Source organism: Ctenocephalides felis, unplaced genomic scaffold (genome assembly GCF_003426905.1).
Source record: "Ctenocephalides felis isolate EL2017-DRISC unplaced genomic scaffold, ASM342690v1 CF-g0.4_SCAFFOLD_03571, whole genome shotgun sequence".
Taxonomy (NCBI): domain Eukaryota; kingdom Metazoa; phylum Arthropoda; class Insecta; order Siphonaptera; family Pulicidae; genus Ctenocephalides; species Ctenocephalides felis.
Window position 1 is genome coordinate 9,320,963 of NW_020539725.1, and position 18,247 is coordinate 9,339,209.

Here is an 18,247-nt window from a genome sequence, read left to right on the forward strand (position 1 = left end):
ATTCCATACGCTTCTACATTCACAATCTTTTAGTCATTTTCATACTAGAAATTTTTTAGAAATACGGGTCGGGACAGCTAGTATATATATATATATATATATATATATATACTGTTTGTGTGTATGTATATGTATGTATATATGGGAATACGCTGCAGGTGTCTCTTTATCACACAAGTGCAAATTGGAATTCCTCTATAAGTGCGGAATATTAAAGTCTTCCTCACCTCTATAAGTTGTTTGATATCGTCGAATGCGTGAATTTCCGTCGATTCCACACTGCTTCTCTGAAAAGAGAACACAAAAGAAATATAGATCAATACACCACTGAGGTTTTAATCGAATCTTTTCAATAAACAATTAACTACTCTCTAAATTATATATATTTTTTGTTAAATGTTAATCTATTTTAAGTTCTATTACTCCGCACAATATAATAATAAAATTAATGTTAAATTAATTAACGAGTTATGAAAGTTCAATTACATTAGTTCAAATATCACTAAAATTGCCTAGAATTGCATAGAATATCGTTCAATAGATTTGTTAGTTTAATTTTACCAGAAAGACATTATTATTTAAGAAGTATCAACGCCAAAATGTAGTACTAATGCCTTGCCTAGGCGAATATAAGGTATGGCTTTGGCTCACTTTGGCTAGAATATTGTTGATATGACTTTTGAATACAGAAACAAACTTAATAAAATTAGAGTATTGGGCAAAAATAAAAGATGACAAGAAACTAGATGAAGCGATCAACTTGGTTTAGTAGGTAAAAGTAAGTAAGCCTAAATTATGACCTCAATGAAAAAAATGTCTTTGACAAAAATTTATTTAATTGCATTAGTATTTGAGAATGTATTCTAATAATTGATAAATTCTAATAATTTAATAAAGATACGGCTTCTGACCCTAAGTAAGAATTATGTGTTTTAGAGCTTTTAGGCTCTAAAGAATAAGAAGTAGAGTAAGAATTCTAAATTTAATGTATTGCTTTCTGCAGAATTAAGTCTGAAAACTCTCATTTAAAAGAAGAGAAGTATGAATATTTTAATATAAATTTAATAACTACCCAGCTACTAAATATGTAATTACACCGGTGAATCGAGATTGGAATCGATGTGTGTTTCTACGAACTTGGTTTTTTGACTATTGATAATAGCCAAAAATATTGAATATTAATAATAGTTAATAAGAGTTTCTCGAATAATCGACGCACATCGATGAATACCTATTATTTTATATACTAGTGAGTAAATCCTTAGGTAAAATTGAACTAAACAGTAATGTCAATATTCGCAGTAAACACAAATACCGATCATAAATCAAATGTTTGTTCAATCTACAAAATTACTGCTACATTGTTTCTAATGCTGGTGATAATATGTGAATTAAATTGAGATAAAAATACGAGAAAGTCTAGTCTAGATTATGGACACACAAATACACTATATCTTGGTTTTCTAAGGTATACTAAATATATAGCATTAAGTCAGGCATCGAATATTTCAAAATTTTGCTTTTTCGATATATATATATGGGTGTGCACACATACACACAATGCACTGGCAAAAGCAATGTCATTTCTTGGTTTTTAAAATTTTTTACTCAAAATTTTTAAGTATTTTATATTTACAATTCTGTTTAAATGCGCCAACTTTGAAACTTACCAACACACTTCAGTACATTTTTTTAAAGGAGGACCTCTCCAAGTCGACCAATTTTAAAAATTTTAAATTCATAGTTCAACTAAAAGTCTTAGTTCTTGAAAATTTGGAGCAATTGTGGTATTTTTTTCATTGTGGTCCCAGAAATGTTATTCAGGGATACGATTTCAAAGTATAAAAAACTGATAAATCATGATTTAACCGAAGCTCTAGGTTCGATCTTATTTTTCTAAATTTTTACAGGACAGTTAGTATTCATTCTATAATCCCATTTCGTCTTGACTTGGTCTATGACACCTTGTATATAGATAATCAATCAGAATTAATATTATATTATCCATCTATGTGTTAGTCTTTATGGCGAGTTCTCAAACAAATCTCACCAGTGAGATACAACCATTTGCTTTATTTATTTTTTAAAAAAATATGTCTTAAGAAATATATTGCAATAATTTAAGAAACTTCTGTTTCTTACAAATGATTCTATCATTATTCTACATAATAATTATGTTTGAAAATGAATTTCTAGTAAAAGACATGCCCTTTATATGTAGATCTACTTGATGCATAGTTCTCTTTTACTTTATTATGTTTATAAAAATCAAGTCACGTAACCGATGAGTTTGCAAAGTATTTCCTCAAGGGAAAAACTTATATCTAGTGAACAACCTCGTTACAGATCAATAATTCTGAAAACGCATTATCCGCATCTCATAAATAAGGTCAACGGCGGTACTTCAATTCGCATTTAATAGGAAAATATACTGCCTTTGCGAAACATTCATATATTAGAGAAGAATATATTCTTGCACACGCGTATGTGTTATTTAGAACATTACTTCAAAAACAACGATACTTTTAAATAAAATTGAAGAGAAAAGATGTCACCAGCCATGACTTGAATTATTACCACGTCGCTATGGTTTTGATGCTTTGAGCTTTTATTTAGTTTATAATACTTAAATTTAATTTTTCATTATACGTTATTCGATTGTTTCATATGGTATAAGGTATTGTTAGATTTAACCAATTTTCATATATAGCTTCTATAAAAGCTTACATGTGGATATGGTAAATGAACCAACTGAAAATTTACATTAGAAAATGTGTGAACAATAAAGAGACGTTTATTAATCATGTGAGCGAGTTTTTAAAGATTTTTGAACCTCCCTCTCTCTTGGTGATCTATGGTGATATTCAAAATATTTCCCTTTGAAAAAATAAGACATTGGTTCTGCTTGTTCCATGGTTATCTTTTTCTACCCTGCCTTTGGGGTGAAAGGAAACCGATGATCAATTTTCGAAAAATAGCAAACAAATATTATTATAATTAGGAATAAACTGATCCTAATTTGATAGTTTTATATTTATACTTATAGGTCTATGAAGGTCGTTTATTGTATTTAGATAGTATAATTACTGAAAGTCAAATTGGCAATTTTTGTGCTTAACCCTATCATATATTGAAGAGCGACTAAAATTGAGTATTTTTTAAGAAAAAAATATTTATTTTGCATTTTGGGTTTTATTTCCACATTTGTCTTGATTAACAAAAATAAATTGTAACAAAAATAAATCCACATTTAAAGATTTATTAAATAGAACCTTTTGTATTTGAATTGAACTTTTGAAAGAACTCAATTGAACAAAGACAAGAAAAATTATTCACTATTAAAATATATTTTATTTTTTATTATTTTTGAACAGCAATCAGAACCTTACGTCTTATGAGCTGTTGGGCTGAAACTTCTCCTTACTTCGTATTTTTTAGATGGTAACCCAATCCATCCATATTTGATGATTTTTTGTTATTAGAATTAATCTAATAGGGCTGACATTTTATTGGTGCAGCAATGCCGGGAAAGGGCTATTTTCACTTGGAAACATATTGCTATCTATATTTTCAAGTGAAAATTCTTTGTCACTGCTGCCTGACAACAGGCTGCTCGAAGCGGGTATCGAACCCGGGACCTATGAAACAAGTCCCGTCGCTCTTAACCGCTTACCTACGGGCGAGCCCTATTAAAATATTTGAAAATATAAATCATTTAACTATGTAATTTCAAACAGTTTTGTATAATATTTTGAGTCAATTTTTTACCCAATGCATTCAATTTATATCTAACAATTTACTTTCTCAACTTAATATATTGTGTGTGTTATAATTTTTGTGAATAGCGAAAATAGTTCCAACAGAATTCCAACTATTTCTTTAGATATAAATGTACATTGCTAGTTATTAACTTCCCGTAGGGTAGTTATAGTAATGGATCGAAAATCGAAAATGAAAATTTTTGCATATCTTCACGTTTTGAAAAAATTTTTATTCTGAAAATTTTCGCATACATCAGAAAAAATGGATGTATGTGTGTGTATTTTGTATGTCCGCGCATAGATCAACCGATTTTAATGGTTCAAAAAACATTCGATTCTTATTGATAGGGAGATGTGCTGATTAGTTTTTGGCAAAGCCAGGTCTAGCAGTTACGGAGATACGGAACAAAGAGTGCAGGAAATAGAAAATTTTTGAGAGATCGGAGCATCCGATTGGAATGATCTAAAAACATTCAATTCTCAATGATGGAGAGAAGTGGTGATTGGTTTTAAGTAAATGCAGGTCCAGCCATTTCGTGGATACGGAGCTAAATGTGCAAAAAATGGCAGTTTTTGAGAGACCTAAGCAACCTACATTTGAATGAGTCAAAAAACTTTCTGCTTGTGTTGGCAAAACAATTGCCTTTAAAAAAAAAAAAAAACTTTTTATTTTTTTTTTGTATATCGAAAATAATTTAGATTTTAATTTTAATTCTGGCTAAAGTTCTAAAGCTCTCTTTTATATTTTAAAAAAATAATTTTAACTCAGCAATTTGCCTAAAGGTCATACATCACTAGCTTAATTCATTTAGATAGTTAATTAATTTTAGGACTTGTTTAGCATTTTAGCAAAAAAATTTGCTTTAAATCACAATTACATGATTTAGTTAATTTAGATTGATATAATCAATATGTACATATAAAGAGTAAATCATAATATTATTGTTGTAAAGCTAGATCCATAATAATTCACGACCTCCCAATAATTAATGGTATGCTTTCAACGACCGCATTTATTAACTATTAATTATCCACGTGTATTGTTAAGTTATTAGAACCATGTGTGGGAGATAACATCTAGTAAACATTTTACGAATATTAAATTGAAATATCTGTATTTATGTGTATGTATGTTTATATTTATGCATCCATTTACGCTGCCTGTTCCATGTTGAGCTGTTTCGCGAAACAATAGAACATGAACGTGGGATGTTCAACGAAATGTCAGACATGCTCTTAACCAGCAAAATTGTGGATACATAGTGTAGTAAAATTTACGAAGAAATGTAAGAAATATTTAAATAAAATTAATACTTAAAATAAGTTGACACTAATAATAAGGTTATATTAATTAATTTTTTTAAAATAATTTGCTTAAAATTTTTGATCCAAATCATGAGATAAAATATAAAACAAATAAAAAATAACGATAATGAAATTTAAATTATGATAACTTTTTATATAGGGTAGAGCGGGGCATAAAGGTTTATTGTGGCTTTAGGCAATTATACACTCAAAACTAAATGAACTATATCACAACACATAACACGTGCCAAACAACTCTCGAACTGTGTACAGTAAAATTCTCAGTTAATTCCTAACTAAAGAAATATTTCCTTTTACTATTTTCAACTTCCCAGTTATAGTAATCGTAAAAAAATCTAAAATGATTTTTTTATATATCTTTACGTTTCAGAGGTTTTTGAACTTTTTGGTATACCTTACAAAATACCTTGTTGGCAAAAATGGATGTATATGTGTGTGTGAGTGTGTGCGTGTGTGTGTGCGCGTGTGCGGATAGAATTTTGCGTCGACGATTTTGACAACACGAACCAACCGATTAAAATAATTTACAAAACATTCGATGCTATTGATTGAAAGACGTGCTGATTAGATTTTGGCCAAGGCAGGGGTAACAAAAATGGTAATTCAGTTTTTGAAAGAACGGAGCATCCGTTTTTAATAATTCAAAAAACATATTACTTGTATTGACAAAATGTATAAGAGTAGGCTCGATATTATAACTCTAAAACAGCTACGCAGAGCGATTGCTTTGAAAAAATTATGAGTCTTAAAAAATATTGAATAAAAAACTATTTTTTCAGAGACAATTTTTTCGAAAAGTTCAAAATTTTCAAAAATCTATTTTTTTAAGGTTTTACAAAAGTTTAAATTACGATACGGGAATTTCAGCAATTTGTCTTAAGTCACTATGCCATGCACCACTAGTTCTAAAATTTGTTATATGTTCAAATTTTCCAGAAGGGTCAGACAGATCCAATGTATTATTTTTATTTGTACAATATGAGCAGCACTATTTAACCAATGTGAAATACAATTTTATTAGCATATTTTTTGCAAAAATCGCACTGTATATAACTCTGGATTAATATTTTATCAAAACCATTCACAATAGTGGTGTTCAAATAACTGGTAATTTTCTACTTATTTCATGTAGAGTTACTTCTTCAAATTTTACTTTTCTTTTACTTTTTCCTTTACTATTTTAATATTGTTTACATCTTTGCCGGTGTAAAAGTTCAGTTGGTCTCACTTAAAATCGCAATACATCTTTTAAAACAATTAACCCTTTCCACTCGGATGCCGCCGGGATTAACGAGTGGAAAGGGTTAATAACGTTTACATTAAAATCATATTTAGATTTTATGAATCAAATAACAGAGCTCAAAAAAAACCTTTGTTATAATTAAATGACACATGGCCGTTTATCTCTGGCTGATGGCTTATTACACATTTTTTATCATCGGATAAACGAGATATGGTTCTTTTTACCCGCAAAACTTTAAGCCCTACACTTCCCCAATATAATTAAACTAATAATTAGCGTGTTACTATTAACCAATTTGTTTCCTTAAGACAATAAGTAATTGTTTTATTAGATGGCCATGAGATGGTTGTACTTTTTATTTGTGATTATATTTTCATAAACATTAAATTAGTATTTTTAACTTAAATTATTTTACAGCGATGGCTATTTTTACTTCAAAATATGCTTTTGATCTAAAGTTTAAATCTAAAACAGAACATGATATACCGATTGATATCAGAATGCACGCAACATAATAGTAATGGCAAGGCCAGCGGCTCTTTCGCTGTACCACGACGATTCAAAATATGGTAATTTATGCCTTTTATGATTTTTTTAGGATTATGACACATATTCTAAAACTAGCGGTGCGTGGCATCGTGCTTTAAAGCAAATTGCTGAAATTTCTTGTGAGGCAATGAAAAATTCAAAGAATTTTAAATAGTTTCAATGAGATTATTATAAATACACTAACTTTTATTATTTGTATTTTTTAGACATATAAAAGCTTATAAATTGGACAACGACGATTATATATGCTCATATGAAAAGTAAAAACTAAACTTGATCAAGCGGTGTTAGAATGCAGGAACTTATCTCATATTATCATATAAACTAAATTGCAAAGTTAAAATTATTTAATTTAAATATATATGTGAGTTTTAGAATTTTAGTTAGAATTAAATTTAAAATTCGAATCATTTTTGACAAGAAAAAAATTGGACATTAAAAAAAATCAATTTGAATCGAAAAATTTTTGACAATAATAAAAATTGAACATTAAAAAAAATTAAATTTTGTAATTGAAAAAAATGTCTTTCTATAAAACCAATCGTTCTTTCACAAGCAAAATATTTTTTGAATGATTTGAATGACTTTTAGTTACTTATCTCGGAAACAGCTGGACCTATCTTTGCGAAATACTAATAACCACGTCTTCTCATCATTACGAATTAAATGCTTTTTGAGTCATTCAAATCGGTTGAGAGTTCGACAAAAAACTATCCACACGCACACATATATCCACTTTTCTCAGGTATGCAAGAATACTCCAAAACCTTTGAAACTTAAAGATATGGAAATATTTTTATTTCCGATTTTTGGACAATCTATATGGAGCTCTTTACATTTACATCAAATTTAATAATATAAAATTATAAATGCAATATACATAAAACAATGATATATATGTAAGAGATAGTGTAGATATTATGTAATTTAGTATATGGCTAATGTACCAGTTTATAAAGCCAATAAAATAATAAAAAAAAAAAACTTTCTCTACGGGAAGTTAATAATAAGCAATTTATTAATATTTTGAAAGTAAATGCATTTCAAATTTGTTTGACATTTTTACATAACATACGAATGCAAGTTCATAATTGAGAACTGTTGTAAAAGTATCTTTAACCCTAATGTTATAATTAAGTATGATGAATTATATACCACTACAAGATTGATGTTTGATGAAAATAATGACCATTTGTAATATATGACATATATAAATAAGATAGATATCTTATTTCTCATACAGTTTTTTCTATTTACTTTAACTGACATTATTTTTATCAATTTATTAAATGAACGTTAAAGTATATTTTTATAGTCTGCCTCTAGGAAACTATGAAATACTATTCTTGTTTCAGTGACTGCTGGCGTGATTTATGGTAATTTTGTCAGTTTTCGCAAATGTTTTTGGGTTTGGAAAAGTACTTATTGTAGACAAATGTAAATATAAAAACACTAAAATAAATCGATATAATGTTATCTTGATACTTGTAATACAAACTTGATCGTAGTTTCACGTTTTTTCAACTTTTATTGTCCAATTTCACAAAAAAATTGCAGCAAAAGAAAATACAAGGAACTGCACGAAGCTCGACTGTTTATATACAAATTCTAGTTTATAGCATTGTATATGTGAATTATTTTTCGAATTATGGGAAAAATTATCTGAAATATCGAAATCGAAAACAAATACTTGTTTCGAAAATATTCCGATTAAATAGATCAGAATAACATTTGTTAAGGGTTCTACTTTTATTAGGAAATCACAAATTGGAATGTGGAAAACAAACAAGTCATCTATGGAATGATTTTTAAAGCTTTGCTTTGAATATCTTATATATAAAAATGGATCGCAAAATGTGTTGGTAAGCGCATAACTCAACAACGCCTGGACCAATTTGCCCAATTCTTCTTTTAAAATGGTAGTTCATGTCCAAGGATGGTTCTAACGGCGAGAAAATATCGAATAATTGCCAGAAAAACTCTAGAAACAGCCCTTTTCTTTTTTAATCGAGTACTCAACGAAATTTGTAGAAAAAACAATGATCTATGTCATGACATTTTGTGTAGTTTTTGATAATCTAATTTTTAATATATTTATATAAACATAGAAATATCTTTCTAATAATTAACCAACTATATTGGCAGCCAGAAATATTGATGTAAATGAATTAAATTTCAAAATTCAAGAACAAATTACAGGCGAATCAGTTGATTCGGCAACTAACCAAGACGATCCACCGGAGTTTTTAAACTCGCTGGATTTGCTAAAATTGTCACCTAATAATCTTCAATTAAAGGTTGGATCGGCAATTATAATTTTGCAAAATATCGACCAACCACGCCTTTGCAACGGCACAAGGTTAGCGATAAAAAAACTACCAAACCACGTGATGGAAGCAACTATATTGAAAAGATAGTATAAAGTAGAAGATGTTCTCGCACCGAGCATCCCAATGATTCCGACTGATGTGCCATTTGAGATTAAACGACTACATTTTCCAGTGCGTTTATGGTATCATTAAGTGTTTGTGGTATTAATTTGGAAAACCCATGTTTCTCACATGGAAAATTGTATATTGTACTTTTAAATGCCTAAAGTGTTTTATTTAATTATTTTTAATTCACGCCGAATTATTACCAGGGTGACGGTTCTGTTCAAGATAATTTTTTGCAAAGAATAGAAAAAAGGTAGGAACAAAACACCGCCACATTACAAATTTTTTTGACAGGACGAAGTCTGTCGGGTCAGCTAGTAATCAAATAAAAGTTCAATATATTATATTTCTTCAACTAGTGTGGTCTAAAAGATTCAAATTGCTTAATTTCTTTCTTTTCAACCTAATGATAAGACTACATCATAAAGATTTTCAATTCATAACTGGTAATTAAATAGTTGAAAATTCAAAACAAAAAGGCAAAACACTGAAAACGCGAAAGTATAAGTAAATATGACTGACTAAGTATTATTATTTGTTTTTTCAAAAATACTCTATTTGCTATTTATATTTTGTTTTTATTTTGCAAGAAATAATAATGTGGTATTAATTTGGGCTTCAAGAAATAAATGTTTGGCTTTATTTTTATTAAAAAAAATGCTTTTTAAATTCAATATTTAAACAATTTCCTAGCCATCTTTTCCTAACCCCAATATTTCCATGTGAAGATATAACGCTTCTCTTCGATGGAACGTATCCCCCGCGTTAAGCGGGGCATTACTGTATTTGACTTGTTTTTTAGATGTTAGATGTGTTGGACCGTTTTACCTGAGGACCCTTGAGCCCCGATCTACCCTATGGTGAAAATACTATTTGAAATGTTCTAATATATTTTTCAAATCAAAATAGATCTGGTCTAAAACATAAATTAATTGCTTGATCTTTTTTTCCTCGATCTAATGATTGACCATTTCTAATTCGAAAGCAATTTGTGGCTAATTTGACACGTTTCCAGTGAAGCCTATGAATTATTAAAATAAATAGATTTCATGTTTACCAAATCGTATTTATGAAATATGTATGACGTTTTAAGTGCCGAATAAACAACTATATAAACCATGATATAGCGCCCACAATTTCCCCAGCTAGATTTCCACTGTATTTATAGAGCGGTAATACGAACGCAGAGGCAGAGGCGTTTATTTTCACGATTTTAACAAAGCTCTTATGTAAACCTAACGTTAACAAGAGTGAATGATAACGTGCTATTATTTACTCGAGTTTTCTGCATTTTTATGAAGTGGTTTATTTATATTCAAAAAATAAGGGTTTTCATAACTCTATACGTTGTTACTGAAAGTCAATGCACAATTGGTTTTGCTTCCATATTGATAAGTGATATATTCATACTGAACACTTTCAAAATATCACATAAAGTAACGAAAAACTTAACTAGTATTGTCTGGCATCGTGCCTTAAGGCAAATTGCTGAAACTTCCCGTACCGTAACGAAATGTTGGAGGAATATTAAATGTTTTCAAATAAATTATTATAAATTCTGTAATATCGTCTAATATTTATATAAACTGAATTACAAAGTTAAAATTATTCACTCACAGTATAAAAGTAAGCTTTAGAACTTCAACCTAAATTAATATTAAAATATAAATTATTTTCAATATACAAACGATGAAATGAAATGATTTTTTTTTCCAAAAGCAATTGTTTCATTAACACAAGCAAAAAGCTTTTGAATCATTCAAATCGGATCTCTCAAAAACTGCCATTTTTTGTACATTTAGCTCGGTATCTCCAAAATCGCTCTGGAACTGCCTTTGAGAAAAACTAATCACCACTTTTCCCAATCATTATAAATTAAATGTCTTTTAGATCATTCAAATCGGATGCTCCGTTCTCTCGAATCGATTTCTAATTTCTGCATTCTTTGCTTTTTATCTTCGTAACGGCTGGACCTGCCTTTGCCAAAAACTAATCAGCACGTCTCCTCATCAATAGAAATAGAATGTTTTTTAAAGCATTCAAATCGGTTGATCCATGCGCCCGACAACGTGAACGAAAAAATACGGACACACAAAACACACACACAACAGACAGACACATCCATTTTTTCTGAAATATGCCAAAATGTTCTGTAACCTTCAAAACGTCGAGAAATGCAAAAATTTTCATTTTCGGCCCATTACTAAAACTACCCTACGGGAAGTTAATATAGAGTCTTTTACCACTACTATTTTAAAGTAGTAGGCAAGAGATGTGAAACCTGTCGTCACCTCAATTATTACGATGTCGCTGTCAGGAAATAAAGGATCATGTATCAATCTTCATAACAAGAGTTGTTTTTTCTAGTTTTTTTTTTTTGGTTTTGAGCTGTTGTTTAGTTTATAATACATGAATATAAATTTTAAATATTTGTTATTTAATTATATTATAATAAGTATTGTTCTTTTCAAATTAGATTCAATAGGTTTTTTTATATAACTTCTATAAAAGCTTACTTGTGGGTCGGGTAAAAAGAACCAAATGAACCTGTACATTTGCAAAAGTGCAAACAATAAACAAAAAGTAGAATAGATTAAAAAAGCAATTTTAAACTAGTGGAAGTTCCAGCAATTTAAAATTGCTGGAACTTCCCGTACCGTAACAAAATGTTCGAGAAATATTGAATGTTTTCAAATAGATTATTATAAATATTTTAACAATGTCTAATATTTATAAGAATTATATAAACTGATTTGCAAAATTAAAATTATTTGTTTAAAGTATTTTAGAACTTTAGTCAAAAGTAAAAATAAAATCTGAATTATTTTCGATATACAAAAAACAAATTTTTTTTGAAAAAAAAATTTGAAACAAAAATTTTTTTTGCAAAATCAATTATTTTGTTAAAACAAGCAAATAGTTCTTTGAATCATTTAAATCGGACGCTTAGTTCTCTCAAAAACTGCAATTTTCTGCACATTTAGCTCTGTATCTTCGAAATGGCAAGGCCTGAAAGAAAGAATTAGAAATATTTCTAATGAAATATCCAGGTCAAGTTTATATACAGAGGGATCTTTGTAAAAAATGTGCCTATGAAGTTGGTGTTTTACAATGGTGGAATAATATTATTTCGTAGCATTTCTTTATGAATAGAACAGAGATATTGGAACTGTTTGCCCCCTGTCTGTTTTTTACTCCTACTTTTGGGAGAAATGAGACAAATGATAAGTTTTAAAAAAATAGTAATATTTTACTTTTAATATTTTCATAATTGGGAGTTAACTAGGAAGTTTACATAGTTTTGCAATAAAAAAATCGAGAAACAAATTTAAAATCAAAAATACCACGAGTTGTGCTCTAGGCTGTACTTAAATACTTAAAATGTGTTTCAGGATAGTTACTATCAATACCCTGTTCCGGTTTGACCTTAAGTTTTGAGTCATCCTGGAAAATCTATATCTTAAATTTAAAAGTAAGAATTAAATAAAAAGAGAACTAGTGGTGTATGGCATCGTGCCTTAAGGCAAATTGCTGGAACTTCCCGTACAAAAAAAAAATTTTTTAGACAAGATTAATATTTTTTTAAACCTTGAAAAAATTAGATTTTTGAGAAATTTTAAATTTTTGGAAAAAAAGACTGGAAAAAAAATTTCGAAAAATTTTTTTTTTTATTTTGAAATTTTTGGGAATTTTGAACTTTTTTTAAAGCAATCGTCCAAAAAACATTCAATTTGTAATGACGGGTAGAAGTGGTGATTACTTTTTGGCAAAGGCAGGTTCAGCGTTTTCGCAGATAAAGAGCTTAATGTGCAAAAAATGGGAGTTTCTGAGAGAACTAAGCATCCGATTTGAATGGTTCAAAGAACTTTCTGTTTGTTTTAACAAAATAATTGCTTTTCGAGAAAAAAAATTGATTCATTTTTTTTTTAAATTTTATTCATTTTTTTTTTAATTTTTTTTTTGTATATCGAAAATAATTCAGATTTTAATTGAAGTTCTGACTGAAGTTCTAATACACTTTAAAGTAATAATTTTAACTTTGCAATTTATTTTATATAACTCTTATTAATATCAGATAATGTTACAGTATTTATTTATAATAATCAATTTTTTACAAACATTTAATATTCCTCGACCATTTCGTTACGGCACGGAAAATTCCAGCAATTTGCCTTAAGGCACGATGCCATACACTACTAGTTTAATTACTGATATATGCAGACTTTGATAATACAGAAATAAGATAGTAATGATAAATTGTGAATTATCGCTGTATCTAGCTTCTATTAGTTTATCTCGATTTATTATAATTTTATCATCGTATATATAAAACGATGTAAAGTGAGATTGTATTGAGAATCGTGTAATACGGGTGCATGCAGTGCTATGTATATGTATAAATGTATATATGCACATCATCCATTTCATTTCGTATTGATTTTCACAGAATCTCTGTGTAACCTTACACGGGGCGACCCTGAGCTAGATAACTTTAGACTTCATTCACGACGAAACGAGTCACCTTTGATGCACCACTAAAAAAATAATTGTTTTTTAACAATAATAATTGAAGGTTGAGGAAACGAAATTTGCTGTTATTGAAATTTAAAACTAGTTATGCATGGCATCGTGCCATAAGGCAAATTGCTGAAACTTCCCGCACCGTAATTAAGCATTCGAGAAGAAAAAACATTCAACAAATATTTGATCAATGAATATATAATTACAGAAACTGAAAACTTCATTGATTGTTTCTTATAAACAAAGTGTAAAAGCTTATTAAATTAGACGTCTCTCATATACGATTAAATGAAATATATATATATATATATATATATATATATATTTCATTTAATTTTAATTTATATATATATATATATATATATATATATATATAGAATTTTATGATATGAGTGGAACGAATATTAATTGTTTAATATGAACAAAACAGCACTCAGATTTGTTTAACACAACTTTATTTTATGATTACAGACGTTTCGAGACCATGGTGTGTCTCATCTTCAGTGTAATTTCAAAAACAGTTACTTATATACTACACATTCTTTAATAATTTATTTAAATTTCATTTAATTTTTGGTATACAAAAAACACCAACTATTCCTTGCAATGCTTGACACAGTACTAAAGAAACATATAACACTTACAGAAATATTCTAAACAAATTTGAAGTACTTATCTAGATGGAGACAGAGAGGGTATCATTATAATGTAAACAAAAGGAGTGCTATCGCATACAAAAATCGATAAAAATGAAAAAACAAATTAATTTATTGAAAAGAATAAGATAAATGAAAAATTTATAAATTATTAATGATGTTTATATAAGTGTCATGTAAAATATTTGTGTCGGTTCTTAGATTTATGCTATTGTTAGTCCGAACTATTAACATTGATTCTGCCATGCTCCGTTTAAATAAGTCTTTCTCATGGAATAAAATTTGGGGATTGTCAAAATCAAACTTATGGTTGTTGATATTAGCATGATCCACAAGTGTACTTTTAAATTTTTTGTTATCTATTTTTTCACATTGTAATTCATGTTGCCTGAGTCTCTTTTCTAAGTTCTGGCAGGTCTGGCCAATATAAGAGCAATTACAATCCAAACAATTTACTTTATAAACTATATCTTTCTTTTTTGTTAATGGAGTTTCATCTTTAATTTTGGAATATAAAAATTTTAATTGTTTTAATGGAGAAAAAGTAATACGAATATTGTGTTTTTTGCTACATTGCAATTTCTCTGACATATTATATGTAATTATATTTAATAGTGCACAGACACTAGTGCTTGTATGTCCTAAAATTGTAGCTTATTATTTTAAATTTTAATGAATTGCTAATGTTCGAGTCATCTCAACACATAAGCAATTTTTGGCACAAATTTTAACTATAATGTTTTATCAAACTTTGATGAATTTTTAAAATTAAACGACTTGCCGTAGAAACGTAAATTTTGTATGTTGTTAAGGATCATGATATATATTAACATAAAAAGTTTCATCAAAAATTTTTTTTCAACAGTTAATTACGAAGAAACGGCTTGACCCATCTTTGTCCAAAACTAATCAGCACGACTCCCAAATAATATCTTATAAACAGTTTCTGAATTTTTAAAATCGGTTCAAAATTTTTGCTAAAAATTAGACGGAAAATTTTTCACTTTTCTGCTAATTACAAAAAACGGCTTTTGTAATGTGTAGTTGCAAAAAACTTCTTGTATATACTCTATAATAAATATATTATAGAATATTACAGGACCGTAACGTAATATAGAAATTGAAATTTCATAAATTTCTGATTTTTTCAAAACTATTTGTTTTAAATTTTTATTCATATGAGCTAATTATTAAGTTGATATAATTTTTAGCATTATATCGCATTATTAAAAATAAATTAAAATTAAATTTATCACATAATGTTACTATATAAATTTAATGAATATATGAGTTAATTAATATCGTCGGGAATATTAAAACGCGCAATAAAATGATTTAAATCGCAGTAATAAATTTATAACATTTTTGGTAACATGTCGGCTAATAAATAATTGAGTTTACATAAAACGATCAGATAATGATTTTCAGAATTTATATATTGAATATTGTTTAAACTATGGCAATGGATGATAAAAATTGATTCTACGAATTCAAGTACGTTTTTAAATATGTATTTTTAACAATCACTTGTTGTTTACCAGCCTTTATATAAAAAGGCTAATATGAATAGATAAAATTACTTCCAAAATTATATGATAAAAAATATTTACTCATTTTTATATCGATATTTATAAAATATGAAAAATAAATAGGTTTATAAAATACCTCGTGAACATAATTACTGACTTTGTACATACAATTATTTTGCTGGTAAGGCAAGCATTGCAAGTAATAAACTATAGCGAATTCTTAAAAGTAAACTTTAATGATACACATTTTAATTAATAAATGTAAAGGATACTCCAAGCAAAATTAACACCCCGGCGAAAAACAAGTCTTTCAATCAAATACTATAAGGACTATAGAAAAAATGAATTTAGATATTTATTTACAAAGTCTTTATTTTACTTTAATAATTAATAATTTTTATGATTTAAAACATTGCTGATACTTCCATTTAATATCTCGCCGCATTATATTCTTGTAATATTCTTTTAAATAGTGTAATATGAATTGAAAAAATCTCGAGCTCAACTTATTTAGAAAAATGTTAGTTTTAATGCAGTATTTGAAAATGTTCAACTTTTCTGTTTAGTTTTAAATTATTATTAAACCGTAGATTTACCAGTCATTTTTGCTGGTCGTACAACTTCAATTCAAAACTTTTCTCCATACAATTTTATTTTTCGAATTCTTCAACTTTTGCAGATACAAATAGAATAAAATTGTTTACCGATTACAAATATATTTTAAATTATGTGCAAAAAAATATTTTTGATAGAAATGTAAAATTAATATTCCAATATGTAACCTACCAGTCCTTCTACATCCTGAACGTCAGTTAAGTGAAATTAACATTATATTCAATTTAATATGTGCAGGTTATATCAAATTGTTGGTATAAATTAATTTCTCGTGAATCTTAATCAACCGTAATGAATATATTAGTAATTTATAATTAAATACAAATTAAGCATTTTCGTTAGACAAGTTAGATCGTTCCCTCGTTAGGGTTTCTGCAATCAAACGAAGATGCTTTCATTAAAACAATCGAAAGTTTCAGGAGTTATAGAGTTAAATTAAATTATATTGTACATACACACACACATATATATATATATGGCGGAATGAACACCATATGAAGTTGAAGGACGTCAATTGATGACAATGGCGGAATGAACACCATATGACAGATGTCAGTTGAATAACGTCAATTGATGACAAAACTAAATTATATTGGGCTACGTTGATTCGGATCTGGCATCAAGCAAGCTATAACGATCTGATTGTTTTTATACGATCGTAGATTATTGTCGCGCTTTTTAAAACGATCGAAAATATTGTATCGAGTTTTTTGCCAACGAGCGTTTTCTCGTGATCGAAATTTAGATTTGATTTAATGTAATATCAACATCTTTATCAATTGAGACATTAATGAACAGTCATTATCGAGTTGAAATAAAATTATTGCGATTTCATTCAAGAATTAATTAATTAATAATATATGGCCCACCAGCGCCATAATTGGTGACTCCGAACGTGTAAGTGAAATCATTAAGCAAGAGACATTCTCAACGTCTTAGTACCCATAATTGGTGACGTCAGACGGAGAAAGGAAACACTTGTCAAATACAAGTAAATTAATAAAGGTAATTATACCAATTTTTATCAACATGTCGACTCGATCTACGTCCGTCAATGACGAAACAGCGCTCAACAGATCTCTGATCGATCTGGATCACGAGGCGATCTTTAAACATGAGCAGTCCTCGTGTTCTGAACATGAACTGACAGTTTATGCTGATCAATACTATAGCAGCATTTACAATCACCGTCTCACTCCATTCAATGGAGATTCTCCAGACCTATGGTTTTTTAGTTATTGAACATGAGTTTCAGTCTGCTAGGATCAGGAGTGACAATACTAAATACACAGCAGTACTCAAAGCCCTAACTTCGAGACACTGCGCCTCATCCAGGATGTCCTCCGTAATCCACCAATGACAGGCAATACGAATATATCAAAAACACTATATTAAGCAGAATGTCTGAATCTAGAGTAAGCAAATTGACAAGCTATAAAAAAACTTAACTCTAGGAGAGAAGAAACCATCACGCTTCTACAAGAAATGATGAATTTGGCTAAGGGAGAGGTCAGTGAAGACATCATAATTAAATGTGGTCAGAACGCCTGCCACACCATATTCCGGGGGCCACAATTACTAGTTCTCGCCATCTTGGTCCGGAAGCCTGGCG

The 18,247-nt window shown here is 28.6% G+C and overlaps 1 protein-coding gene across 1 annotated transcript in view; it reads right to left on the bottom strand.

Moving 5' to 3' along the window:
* The window catches only part of LOC113385582 (putative sodium-coupled neutral amino acid transporter 11), a 75,048-nt gene that overhangs the window by 53,355 nt on the left and 3,446 nt on the right, over positions 1-18,247 (bottom strand). The window contains exon 2 of the mRNA XM_026623432.1: positions 228-287. Within this exon, the coding sequence (XP_026479217.1) occupies positions 228-287 (60 nt within the window). The remainder of the gene's footprint in view (positions 1-227; positions 288-18,247) is intronic.